The sequence below is a fragment of the Engraulis encrasicolus genome, chromosome 11 (assembly GCF_034702125.1).
Source record: "Engraulis encrasicolus isolate BLACKSEA-1 chromosome 11, IST_EnEncr_1.0, whole genome shotgun sequence".
Classification (NCBI taxonomy): domain Eukaryota; kingdom Metazoa; phylum Chordata; class Actinopteri; order Clupeiformes; family Engraulidae; genus Engraulis; species Engraulis encrasicolus.
Genome location: NC_085867.1, coordinates 18328354 through 18342400, shown reverse-complemented (window position 1 = coordinate 18342400; position 14047 = coordinate 18328354). Strand labels below are relative to the sequence as shown.

General features: G+C 46.5%; 1 protein-coding gene across 4 annotated transcripts in view; it reads right to left on the bottom strand.

Moving 5' to 3' along the window:
• The window catches only part of nnt (nicotinamide nucleotide transhydrogenase), a 74913-nt gene that overhangs the window by 52459 nt on the left and 8407 nt on the right, over nucleotides 1–14047 (bottom strand). Inside the window, exons 4-7 of one of the 4 annotated variants that reach the window (XM_063210111.1) lie at nucleotides 12693–12892; nucleotides 10279–10366; nucleotides 9482–9570; nucleotides 6800–6987 (exon numbers count right to left, since the gene is read on the bottom strand). In XM_063210111.1, coding sequence (XP_063066181.1) covers nucleotides 6800–6987; nucleotides 9482–9570; nucleotides 10279–10366; nucleotides 12693–12892 — 565 coding nt within the window. Of the gene's footprint in view, nucleotides 1–6799; nucleotides 6988–9481; nucleotides 9571–10278; nucleotides 10367–11400; nucleotides 11424–11514; nucleotides 11567–11608; nucleotides 11658–12692; nucleotides 12893–14047 lie in introns of those variants that run through there. The other 3 variants (XM_063210112.1, XM_063210113.1, XM_063210114.1) reach the window with 3 other exon arrangements.

Genomic DNA, 14047 nt, shown 5'->3' with positions numbered 1-14047 from the left:
AAAAGGCTGAAAGATGTCGGAGGGCAGAGGAGACAAGCCATCTGCAGCAGCAATCTGGCACGCACATTTGTTTGACAACGTCAGGTGAACCAACACTGGCGAGAGCAGACATCCACAGTCAAGGTCACAGGGGAACTGGCTTTAACAAGAAACAGTAGTGTGGAACAAGCTGGGGTGAGTGGGAAGCGGCATGTCCCGCTCTATTCTGCTCTCTCGTTCATCCCACGGTGAGGTGTGCCCCCCCCCACCACCCCTTTGTTAGAAACCAGAACTCGCTCTGCCACTGACCCCTTTTGGCCCCTGGGAACGCTGTGGCCCTGCCATAGGTGTGCTACACAAACACACAGTCACGGTCAAACATGCTCACACAAGTCAGACAGACAGACAGACAGACACACATGCACACTCACGGCCAAAGATGCTCACAACACACATACACGCACAGATTGGCACAAGACACACACACACACACACACACACACACAGACATACAAAATACAGGCAGACACACTGTCAAAAACTACAGGACATTCATACACACAGAAAGACGCATACATAAGCGCACACACACACGTTTGACACAAGACATACAACTTGTGCATTTGTCTGCTTTTGTGTGCCACTCAGAGTCAAAATTGCTCCCACACACAAATATACACATGATCACACATAGACATAGACATAGACACAGACACAGGCACAGACACACAAGCGTGCACACCCACACACCCACACTCCCACACTCAAACATATGTGACCTCGCTTTCAGCAGGCCAACAGGTAAACACTTCGCTGATGGAAACAGCTGACGAGTCACAGGGCCAAGTGTGTGTGTGTGTGTGTGTGTGTGTGTGTGTTCAACCACACGTGCACATGCATGCAGGTGGGCCAGCTTTTCCAGTCCGTGAAAGATGAGGCCTTATCTTTTCGACAGCAGCGCAATGTGCAAAATACATTACAGCGCAAAACAGTCTGTGTACAGGAATTACTGTACCAGACGCCAGAATGGAGTATAGCGTTTCAAATTATCTCTGGGTTACTGATTGGGATCACATTCGTATTAGCGCCAACATCGATCTAACGCTCTGGCGCAACATTCAGGATTAAGCTCAGCCAAGCAGGGAGGAACTTGATATCAGCAGTTTAGAGGAGCCTTTTTTATTTCAGCATTTCTCAACACTGGCCGTAATATCTGAGGACTTGTACACACTTGGTTCAGAGTAATTTAATAACCACTAATCCTCATGTCAAATGTCGTCATGTCAACTCGGCTAAAGGAGATGGAGAATGACTAGTTTACCACCGGGCATAAAGGCAGACAGACAGACATAATTCCATGCCTGAAATGATTGAAAAGTTATAATCATCTTCTACCCAATGTTAAAAATGTAGCCCCACTGTTCCAAAGCCTGATTTCATGCCTGAGCCAGAAATCGTTCAGCATCGCTACTGCCAGAGTAATCCAATGATCATTAGAACTCATGTCAAATTTAAAAACTCTGCATAATGACAAGGGCCAAGGTCTAGGACTAGTCTATCATTTGCAAAGACAAACTGCAGAAAGTTAGCCATTACTGAATCTCAGGGAAATGTTTCAAGGGTATTGAAGGAAAGTTGTGATGCTGCCCAATCCAAAAATGTGGAGATAAAATACTGGTAGGCCTGGGTATTGATTGACAATTTTCGGTTCCGGTTCCATTTCCGGTTCCTTCGTTTCGGTTCCGGTACCAGAACGGTTCCATTTTCGGTTCCTAGAAACCCTGAATTAAACCTGCAGTTACCCAAAGTGGCCAGTAGATGGCGTAACGGGTCTGTAAATCACGAGTTTCCCTGCCTGCCACAAGGCGGCGCTCATTGTGACTTAAGCAATGGCGGGTTAAAGGCATTTAATTCTATACAGCATTCATGATTAATTGCATGCTGCAAGTTGTCCTCTCGGCATGGCTTGGCAAGTATAATAAACGGTTTTGATACTGATAAATGTACTCATGTCTGATTAAAATTGTTCTGCTGTAGGCTACGGTGCAACTTCACTTCTGGTACCAATCCTATGTCAAGCGTGCCTGACATGATTTTTTAATGTAGCCTACCCAGTCTGTCGACAGCTGGGGCTTTTCTACTAGGTTCTGCAGAACTGTTCTAACACAACTAGGCTTCATAAATAGGCTACTCCTGAAACTTGACGGGGGCGCGATGGTGCTGTCTCGCACGCATTTCCATACAGGGACTAGAACTGGGCCGTAAGATCAGCTGCTACAAGTAGCCGCGACAACACTGTGCTTTCACGCCATGGTGAATCTAAGCTGGAGTCCTAACCTAAACGATATATAGACCTAAATATATATATATATAACCAGCGATCTCCTTCTCCTACAGACATGTGTTAGGGCTTGTTCGAAAGCTGCGAATCTTAGCTTTTTACAGTTTTTTACGGCACGTTTTTATGTTCTTTCATTCAAAAGTTATTGAACTGTAAGCGGCCGCTGTTGCAAGTGAAAAATAGCGCTTTCCAACCTTTTTTTTTATCTCGTCATTTTTTTCCTAACAGCCAGCGATCTCCTTAACCTAGACTTACAGACATGTGTTGGGGCTTGTTCGAAAGCTGAGATTCTTCCTTAGCTTTTTACAGTTTTACGGCACGTTTTTATGTTCTTTCATTCAAAAGTTATTGAACTGTAGGCCTAAGCGGCCGCTGTTGCAAGTGAAAAAATAGCGCTTTCCAACCATTTTTTTTATCTCGTCATTTTTTTTCCGAACAGCCAGCGATGTCCTTAACCTAGACATACAGACATGTGTTAGGGCTTGTTCGAAAGCTGCGATTCTTAGCTTTTTACAGTTTTTTACGGAACGTTTTTATGTTCTTTCATTCAAAAGTTATTGAACTGTAGGCCTAAGCGGCCGCTGTTGCAAGTGAAAAAATAGCGCTTTCCAACCATTTTTTTTATCTCGTCATTTTTTTCCTAACAGCCAGCGATCTCCTTAACCTAGACCTACAGACATGTGTTAGGGCTTGTTCGAAAGCTGAGATTCTTAGCTTTTTACAGTTTTTTACGGAACGTTTTTATGTTCTTTCAATCCACAGTTATTTAACCTTAAGCGGCCGCTACTTCAAGTAAACAATGGCGTTATTCTCCAGCCGGATAGAGAGGAAATCTTTTTTGTCGCTGTGTTCTTTGTTCCCTCGAATTAAACCGACGGTCTAAATAGGCTACATTTGTAGGCTACGTCCCCAACACAAGACCAGTTCTTTCTAAGTTAGCTCTTTTCATGGAAAAACATGTTTCCAAGGAGTCAGAGACATCTTCCTGAAGAGTCGAGGTCATGGTTGAGGTTGACGGTATGCAGCAGGCATAGGTTCTAGTTGAGGTTGACGGGGTTGCCGTTGTAAAGATGCTGCAACTCTGCACGCAAGTTAATCGAATGCAAGAGCAGGTGTTTGAACAGGTTGGATGTATTGCCATTCTTGCATGATAGCCTATTAGTTTATCGCAGATATTGCAGCGCGCTCCTTCCTTATCTACTTTCCTGAAATATAGCCACGCTTTCGACGGCATGTTTGTGTTTCTCAATAGTACAATCAGCTGGTTGAAAATCAGCGGTCTTATCAATCGTTTAAATGAGGTGCGGAGGAGCGTGGTCAGGAAGAGGAGGAGCGTGGTCAGTTTGTGACACTTGTGATTGGCTGAAATGGCCGCGTGCTTAAACACACATTTGATGGCTCTGACAGTCAGACTTCAGGAACCGAAACGTGGAACCGACAGACAAGGCACGTTTCGATGCCAAGTAGAACCTTAGCTTTTAATTCGGTTCCATCAAAGAATTGAATTTCGGTACCCAGTCCTAAATACTGGTATTCATTTTATGAAATAGAAGACGCAAGATATTTAGTCAATATACAAGAGAGGCCGTCAAGCACTAAACCTGGTTTGGTAAAGGTAAAAGGCTCGTTTTTAATCCTTGTTTAGTTAACCTAAGAGCTAGTGCTCGTAAACCAGTGACTGGAATGGTTCCAGGGATGGCATTCTGGAAAACGGTGACAAATACATCCACTCATCATTCCAGAACTCTCCAAGATCAGAGAGGGTCTATGGGTAGTGCGAGAGAGGAATCTCGCTACTTTTTCCAGGTGGTACTGTCCACTAAGTGGTGCCATCCAGACAGCGCAGAGGAGCGCCAAGGAGCGCAGAGGCTGTTAGAATGAATGGGGTCCCATGGAGCTCAACCACAGATGCTGCCATTGCTTTGGGAGAGAATTGGTATCATCGTTTCATTTTATTTTTCCAAAAGGCAGAATAAATCATCCTTTCAAACAGCACTTAGTTTTGGATTGGTCGGCCGGCTGCATTACTGTGATCACGACGGCCGTAAAGCAATTTTGTTAGCAAGATGCTAGCGGAGCCTGACTCATAAATGCCAAAGCTGTAAGAAATCAGAAGGACATAACTCCCTGATTATTGTACATTTCATTTAAATCCACATTGGTTTCTCAGAACTTACAGTAATATTGTCAAGTTTCAGCCGACAGCGAGCACAATTGTCAGTTATTAGCGCCAGCCTTATGGGTTCTGCTGTCTCGACAGCTCTCCCTAGGTGAACTGCAGGCACGGGTTGGAGGGCGAGATAGGACACTGTTTGTAAACCCACTGTGCCAAGATGGAGTAAATGGACCAGAAGTGACCCCTGTAAAACTCTGATGTCACATGCGATACATATATCACATGTAACATGTGAGTGCACCCAAGGAAATGTAGTGGTTACTGGTTAGACGCACCAGTGCAACAAGTTCATCTAGACAGGCTGACATCACGTATTTGCATATGTATCTCACACTAGTGCATTCTGCGTGGTGGTGCGATGCCTTTTGAAGTTAAGGCGTGCTCCTCAAACACAACTGTAAAGCACTTTCATGCGCTTTTGTCACTTCATGTTTTGCACAGTTTTCCCACCGTGTCTAGCAACAGAAATTTGCAGTGGCAAAAGAAAATTGCAAACATGAAAATGCTGCTCTGCTGTGCCCTGACCAATACTATCCCTAAACCGGACCAGTCAGTAAAGCAATGTTTGTACTGCTTTACTTTTGCCAAGAACAGCAAAAATGTGAAATTGCGCCCAGACCAAAACCATCCCTAAACCCAACCCATCACAGGGCGTTGTGGAGCGCGCCTTAACAATCGGTTCAAATCAGCGTGTCATCTTTACGCTCCATCGTGATGCCATGTTGATCTAGAGCTCTGTTGGGAATGCTACAAAAACTGACTGCACGATGGCTGCTGGCTGATGCCTTCAACCTTTTGGCAGAGATTCTTTAAGTATATAGAGATATGCCAATCTAATAGGTTGCTATGGGCACCTAACATGATCAGGTTCCGGTCTGCCTAAAGGGGCGTGTCATAATACTCCTAGCATTGAATAGAACAGTCCTGAGGTCTGCCTAGGTCTGCCTAAAGGGGGATCCCCCCCTTCCCCTTGCAATAATAGAACCCGGAAACAATGGGCCAATGGAACCTCTCTCTCTCTACTCTCTCTGCTTTCGGCTTTGAGAGGCAGCACCCTGGCAGTGCTGCTGGGTTGAAATACAAAGGGCAGCATCGGGACAGGTGCAGCTGATGCCTGAAAGACTCATCTGCCAGCAGATCAAAAAGCATCTGCCTTGGCCAGATCTTCCCGGCTGCAAAGTTTCAAAGGCACGGAGAAGTGCAAAAGCTTTTTTTCGGCATCTAAAAGTTTTTTTTGTGTGAAGTATTGCTGTGATGTTTTGCCTTTAGGTCCCGCCACAGATTACAGCATTTAATTACAGGCCTGTCAGTCTCCCATCCATCACAACCCATTTATTTACACAGATACACAAAGTACACCCACCTACACAGCTACCTAATGAACATCCATCGCTGTATATATGAAGCACTTGTCATATATACCGTATGGCACAATACATGGGAAATAATACAGCTAGCAATATTGCAATACAATTTTCTGCCGGTTTCCCAGATTCCCTCCACAAATCAAATAGCATGCCATGGAAAGTGTTGCATACAACCATCCAAATTGCTATACAACCATCCAAATTGCTATACAATGCTTCTCCCTCTCCATTACCTAGTCACCCCCTACCAAATGTGCACGCGGAGTACACACATACAGACACACACAGACACACACACACGGTTGCCACAGGGCATCCACCTTATCTGTCTGTGGTGGTTCGCTAATGATACAGCAAATATCACAAGACCACATCAGGGGCCCTTAACTGCGGCAGCCATCGGATCCTGTTTTTAATACAAAGCAGCTCTCTCAACTAACCAGGGCTTTACTGAAGGGCCTCGGGGCAGGGGCCAACAGAAACCAGTAGAAAGGGGGCAAAAGAACAGAAAAGAAAAAGAAAAGAAAGAAAACGAGCGGTAAAACAGGGGGGAAGGAACTTTACAAAATGACTTTAAGAGGCCTTGGGAGCAAGGTCCGAGTTCATCTACTGCATTAATGGAATAGCTGGTGTATAAACTATGTAAAATGATGTACTAGTGTTGTCATTACATCTGTAATAGTTGTTCTACTACTAATACACCTCTGTATTTTCTGATTTGGAAGACTCAAGCTGCTTGTGCAGTGGAGGGCAAAATGGGGAAGGGACAATAGAGATAGTAAGTAAGTGTTTGTTGTTTTCTTTTTGTCGCTCATATACACTTCCACAGAGTGAGAAAGGGATGCAAGTGTGTGTGTGCGTGCGTGCGTGCGTGCGTGCGTGCGTGCGAGTGTGTACACACGCATGAGTGAATAAGAGCTGGTTTGGTGGGCATACCGGGGATAAGAGCTGTGCTGATGACGATGTCCACGTCCAGACACTGCTTGGCGAAGAGCTTCATCTCTTCCTCGATGAACTCCTTGGACATCTCCTTGGCGTAGCCGCCCTGGCCCTCGCCCGACTCCTTGAGCATCACCTCCAGGGGCTCCGCACCCAGCGACTTGAACTGCTCCAACGCAGCCGCTCTGGAAGATGACAGAAATGATATTGGCATTTTGTTAACCAAAGAGCTAGTTTTAATTTTATACCAGCAACTTTTAACTGCTCCAACGCAGCCAATCAGGAAGGGAATGAAGATAATGATTTGGTCGACCCAAGAGCTAGTTTTAGTGAAGCGACATCAACCGCTGAAAGGCTGCTGTTCTGGGTAAAAGCAAAAATGAGTCGCACGTTGTATGAATTGTGAATTATACAAATACCAAAGTGCTTCAACACTTTCACAGAAACACAATAGTTATTTTGCAGAATTTAAACCTACTACAACTGCTCCAAGGCAGCCACTCTGGAAGAGAGGCGCACACACAATCCAGTCATGTCTCCGTAGTCCATCTAAAATGGCTTACAACGACCCTGCTGTGGCTCAAGCGGTTGGGCACAGGACCGCTACGTCAGCGACCCGGGTTCGAGTTCAAACCTTCCCCATCTCTCGCTCTCCCCACTTACTTTCCTGTCCATCCCACTGCCCGGTCATGAATTAAGCCCAAAATGGGTTACAACTGGAAGAATGATAGCAGAATGATGGCTGCTGGCTCAGTCAACCTCGGGATCGTTGCAACCCTTATACTGGCGCTTCAGCCAGATTCCTTATGTTCATATTGTTTGTTTGAAAAATTCAACTGTCAAACTTTTGCAATAACAAAACACCGTTCAGAAAACAGGAACAAACTTTGTAAGTGAAACCAATGTCTGTCATGGCCAGCATCCAACTGAGAGGAGAGGTCAACGACCTTATCGGTCAGAGCAGGGAATTTCCGATGCAAAAGGGAACACCAGGTCAAACATGTAGTCACAGATATGACCCAGAGTGAGTCAGGCACTACCCATGGCATGCAGTATTTTGTAATAATTAACATAGTTTGACCTGGTGATAACGTCATACGGTTATTTAGCAATGCATCTTGATAAAACTGGTTTGATCTACAAGCCTAGGCCATGAATAAAATGGAGAGAAGAACCTTTATATTTTTTGATTTATGTATTTATGTGTAAACAATAATGTCAGTATTTCATTGACAAGTCTTGAAAATCTGTTCATACTTCCAGTACTCGGCCATACTTGTGTTAGAGGCATTCCTCATTGGTTATACTCGATGCAACACTGCCACCTGTTGTCCAAAATGAGGCACTCCATCAGGTCTCTGGGGGCCATGAAACTTAACTGATTCATCCATCCATCTTGTCTAGGCCAGTAATCCTCCCCGCTCATCATTTTAGATTATGGCTGGATCATGTAATTAGCCCAATATCTTCAGTGTCGAACCGGAGCAAAAATAAGAAACACTACCTCCTCCCACCCACACCCACACCACACTCCAAAAACAAACCCTAATCCCAGGGTTATGCAAGAAATAACGAGAACCCAGGGGCCGCATGGTAGAGTGCCACAGCAGATGGTCCTGATTACGCTTCTCCCTCTCGTTTCTTCTCTCCCCACTCTCTCCCTCTAGTTGGGGCTGAATAAAAATTAGCCCTTTCCGTCTTCTCTGATCATTTCGCGCCACCCTTATGGAGCGTACTATGTTTTTGTCTTTTGAGGACACTAGCCTGAAAACGTGCAGGGTGGAGGGGGGTGGCATGGTGGCCTGTGGTCTGGAAGAGGTTTCTGGGAATGTGCATCAGTATCCCACACATTACATTTTAACTACAGGGTATTGGTTATAGGCCCTCGAGCAGTGTGGGGTTAGGTGCCTTGCTCAAGGGGACCTCAGCTACGGAGTTAGAAAAAGAGTGGCAGGGTGGGAACCGAACCTGCAACCCTCTGATGTGAAGCCCATCTCCTTAACCACTAGGCCACATGCCTTTAACAAGAAAAAACAACTGCTGTGAAGTTTGAAAACTGGCGCAAAACAAATGAATTCAGGGTGCCATTATAACAGCAGGAAGAGAGGGGTGGAAGTGAATGTGACATTCGGCACCATTTTGGGGAAAGCCTGGCAAAACACTTCATTCCAAACCATTTCCATGAGATTCTGAACAGTGCGTTATTGTGATTTGATGCAAATAAGTCGGACGTTTCAATTCAGCGTAGCACAGCAGAGTCTAAACGCTCCGGGCCCAGCTCATCCTGGGTACTTGCTGTGCAAATGTCTCCCTTCGCCACTTGCTTACCCTCGCACTGCCTCAACTGGGAACAGACCCTGGCCATTGCACATCCGTGCACCCACACACAAATGTGCATTATCACAGTAAAAGAGAGTGGAGAAAGAGAGTCGAGAGAGAGAGAGAGAGAGAGAGAGAGAGAGAGAGAGAGAGAGAGAGAGACAAGAGAGAGAGACAAGAGAGAAAGACAAGAGAGAGAGACAAGAGAGAGAGACAGAGAGAGAGAGAGAGAGAGAGAGAGAGAGAGAGAGAGAGAGAGAGAGAGAGAGAGAGAGAGAGAGAGAGAGACAAGAGAGAGAGAGACAAGAGAGAGAGAGTCAGAGTATGAGTGTGTGAGATCAAGAAATCAAAATGGTTTACCTGGTGTCGAAGCCTCTGACGATGGCACCCATAGCCCTGGCGGTACCAGCAGCAGCCAATCCAGCCACTCCACCTCCAATGATCAGCACCTACAAAACCGCATAACAGACACACACACACACACACACACACACACACACACACACACACACACACACACACACACACACACACACACACACACACACACATAACCACATAGACCAGGCTGAAATAACCAATTCAGCCATGATTTACATGCACAAAAGGACAGAGATTTCAATTTCATCCAACTAGCACTGATCACCGAGTTAACAGGTCTACCCGTCTTGAGCACTCATTGCGAAGTTATCGGTGTTGGAAGGACAATTTGGCTGGGTTTGACATCTGAATTGGACTTCCTGAACTTTGATAACTCCATACATCATACATTTAATCAATTATGTAGCGCAATCAGTGATCAGTAATCACAGTTAACATGAAAAACACTTTGGTACACGAGGCATCAAGAGTGTGAATGTGCACTTGTTGCGAAATGTTAAAGCATGACTACCCTGTGACTACCACTCAGTTAAGTGAGACATCCTGTAGCCTCCATCCTTTGATCGCTGAAGGACGATGACTAGGGTCTGTCTGGACTCCAATCCTTAAACAAGATGTGTTCATCTGACTGCTTTGAACTTAGTGACTTCAGAAAAAAAAGAGAGAATACCTCCATGATCGTTATTAGCTCAATGATTGTGGTTCAAGCGGATAATGATGACGATGATTCTTGATATCACACACACACCCACACCCACACCCCCCCACACACCCACCTTTGCAGGGGGAACCTTCCCAGCTGCAGTGATCTGGCCGGTGAAGAATCGTCCGAAGTTGTTGGCTGCCAGCACCACAGCTTTGTACCTGCCAAAACAAAGACAATGCAGGACTTCAAAATTCGAAATCTTTTCTGATGAAAACCACTACTGCCTGGAAATGGTAAGAAGAGACACGAATACACGCACGCACACACACACACAAGAGAGCAGTAGCAAACCCAACAACTTTCCCCCAGGTCATTATGTAAGAATAGTAGGAGGTGTGTGTGTGCGTGTGTGTGTGTGTGTGTGTGTGTATGTTTTGGGGGGTGGGGGTGTCCAGCCTGCTGAATTGATTGGTCAGAATGAAATGAAAATGTACCACAGACAACAAAAAGACGCCTCAAGCCTTCGTGAGGATGCCACGTCAAAACAGATTTCAGATTGTTTTGTGGTGGGATTCACTTAAATGGCGGCCCGCGACCTGCTGTGCAAACGTGCTGAGTCACCGTGCCCAGTACGCACACATGGTTTTCATTTTGGAACAGGGGCACCTTACCCTGCACACAGCACTGCACCCCACCCCCTCTCCCTCTGCATTCCCTTTACCTAAAACTTCTACTGAACACCAGCAACAGCTGAGAAACATTACTTTTTTAAGCAGTTCAGCATCTTTTTGAAGCAGAAGACACAAAAGTGGCGTGTCGTCTTCAATTTTTCGATGCCTTTTACACGAGGACGATTGCGAGTGGAAACATAATATTTTATCTGAAGTGCTTTTCGTTTCACGGCAATCTCGCCGTCTCGGCCTGAAGATGCAAAAATCTAGAGAAGAGTGATGTGGAGCTGTATGGGATGTGCCTTCAAGCCCCAGTGGCGGGGTTGCCATGTAAACAAAAGACACTTCTGAAAAAATATATTGTCTCTTTCCCTCACAATCATCCTCATATAAACAGCCCCTGAATGCTGTTCCGATCAAGTTTTGCCCTTTGCCAACTCATCCTTTGGCATGCAGATGGCCAGTTAGCCAAGCAGCAGAGGGCATTGTAACCCTGGGTGATGGTGACCCGTGTGTGTGTGTGTGTGTGTGTGTGTGTGTGTGTGTGTGTGTGTGTGTGTGTGTGTGTGTGTGCTCCTCACCCTGCAATGTTGGCCATGGAGCTGAGTGCATTATAGCCCTGTGCGATGGTGACCCGTGTGTGTGTGTGTGTGTGTGTGTGTGTGTGTGTGTGTGTGTGTGTGTACACTGCTCACCCTGCGATGTTGGCCATGGAGCCGAGTGCGTCGTAGCCCTGTGCGATGGTGACCCGTGTGTGTGTGTGTGTGTGTGTGTGTGTACACTGCTCACCCTGCGATGTTGGCCATGGAGCTGAGTGCGTCGTAGCCCTGTGCGATGGTGACCCGTGTGTGTGTGTGTGTGTGTGTGTGTGTGTGTGTACACTGCTCACCCTGCGATGTTGGCCATGGAGCTGAGTGCGTCGTAGCCCTGTGCGATGGTGACCCGTGTGTGTGTGTGTGTGTGTGTGTGTGTGTGTGTGTGTGTGTGTGTGTGTGTGTACACTGCTCACCCTGCGATGTTGGCCATGGAGCTGAGTGCGTCGTAGCCCTGTGCGATGGTGACCCGTGTGTGTGTGTGTGTGTGTGTGTGTGTGTGTGTGTGTGTGTGTGTGTGTGTGTACACTGCTCACCCTGCGATGTTGGCCATGGAGCTGAGTGCGTCGTAGCCCTGTGCGATGGTGACCCGTGTGTGTGTGTGTGTGTGTGTGTGTGTGTGTGTGTGTGTGTGTGTGTGTGTGTGTACACTGCTCACCCTGCGATGTTGGCCATGGAGCCGAGTGCGTCGTAGCCCTGTGCAATGGTGACCCGTGTGTGTGTGTGTGTGTGTGTGTGTGTGTGTGTGTGTGTGTACACTGCTCACCCTGCGATGTTGGCCATGGAGCTGAGTGCGTCGTAGCCCTGTGCGATGGTGACCCGTGTGTGTGTGTGTGTGTGTGTGTGTGTGTGTGTGTACACTGCTCACCCTGCGATGTTGGCCATGGAGCTGAGAGCGTCGTAGCCCTGTGTGATGGTGACCCGTGTGTGTGTGTGTGTGTGTGTGTGTGTGTGTACACTGCTCACCCTGCGATGTTGGCCATGGAGCTGAGTGCGTCGTAGCCCTGTGCGATGGTGACCCGTGTGTGTGTGTGTGTGTGTGTGTGTGTGCGCGCGAGTGCGTGCGTGCACACTGCTCACCCTGCGATGTTGGCCATGGAGCTGAGTGCGTCGTAGCCCTGTGCGATGGTGACCCGTGTGTGTGTGTGTGTGTGTGTGTGTGTGTACACTGCTCACCCTGCGATGTTGGCCATGGAGCTGAGTGCGTCGTAGCCCTGTGCGATGGTGACCCGTGTGTGTGTGTGTGTGTGTGTGTGTGTGTGTGTGTGTACACTGCTCACCCTGCGATGTTGGCCATGGAGCTGAGAGCGTCGTAGCCCTGGGCGATGGTGACCCTGGGCACCTGGTCCATGGCCAGCACGGTGGCCTTCTTCTGGGCCAGCTGCTCCATGAGCTCTGCGTTCTGCGCCGGGTAGATGAAGCTGATCAGCGTGGCACCCTCCTTCATCAGCTCCAGCTCGTTCGACAGGGGGGCACGGACCTGGGTGACAACAAACATCAATTCATCAATCAAATGCATTTTCAAGGGTCACAGAAAAAGAAACACACACATTGGAGACAGTGTCTTCGGTTTCCAAAAAAATGTGAAAAAGTAGATTTGTCTATAGTGAAGCATCAGCTTCTGTGTTTTGTGCTTGAAGAAGAGGTTGAGGATAAGTGCAAGGATTTATTATGTTTTAGGTGAAATGTCAGGATCAACCAGTCAATGGTGCATATATCACATCAACATAATCATCTGATTTGATGAAAATGAAAGAATGAGATTAATCATCATTCACTAACACAGGAAGTTGCTTTTTGGATGTGCGGATGCTGCTTTTGCCACAACGTCAGGTGCTGCATGTGAAACAACTTTGTTTCATTTTAAATGTTTGCAATCAACAAAGGATTATGCACTTTGAGAAATGGCTCTATAATAAAGAAAATCAAAGCATGACTGTCTGGAGAAAGAAGGCGTAAAATCTCATGTTTGCGATATTTGATTTGCACCAAAGTTCATCTGCTTGTATTTACTCCAGCCCAGAAGTTCTAAACCAAAAGAGGAAACATTGTTCACTCATCTACTACTGTGCTTGTAAATCACTTGTGCCAGTTCTGAACCAAGGGAGGAAAAGTTTAATTTTTGTTCTGCAGCCTGGCATGGAAAAAGGACTGTGAGGGACTGTTGTTACATTAAACGAATTGTTGTTTAATGTAAACATTACCCACATTTGCGGCCTCAGCTGATCTCCAAGGGTTTTTAAGGTGTGTACAGTAGTACTGCAGGTACCAGTAGAATGAAACCCTTGCTGTCTAAAAAAATATATTGCTGCACCTTTGAGGTGTGCGAAAAAGCATTTAACGCTTCACAGCATTATTCACAGCAAAATATTCTAACCAACGTTGAATCGTTTCGCAGCCAAGAGGATGGGTGCTGACGCAGGACAGTGCTCCATTTTGTAGAAGCAAATCAATGGCTTCAGAACAATGATATAGGCGTCCTGGAAAGTCCCAGCCAATGTCCTGGCACAACCCCCATTGAGATAATATGGCATGACCTCAAGAAAGCTTTTCACTCCAGGCATCCTAGGAACCTTGCTGAACTGCGGCAGTTTTGTAAAGAGCAATGGTGCAAAACCAAGACACGCCCTTTCAA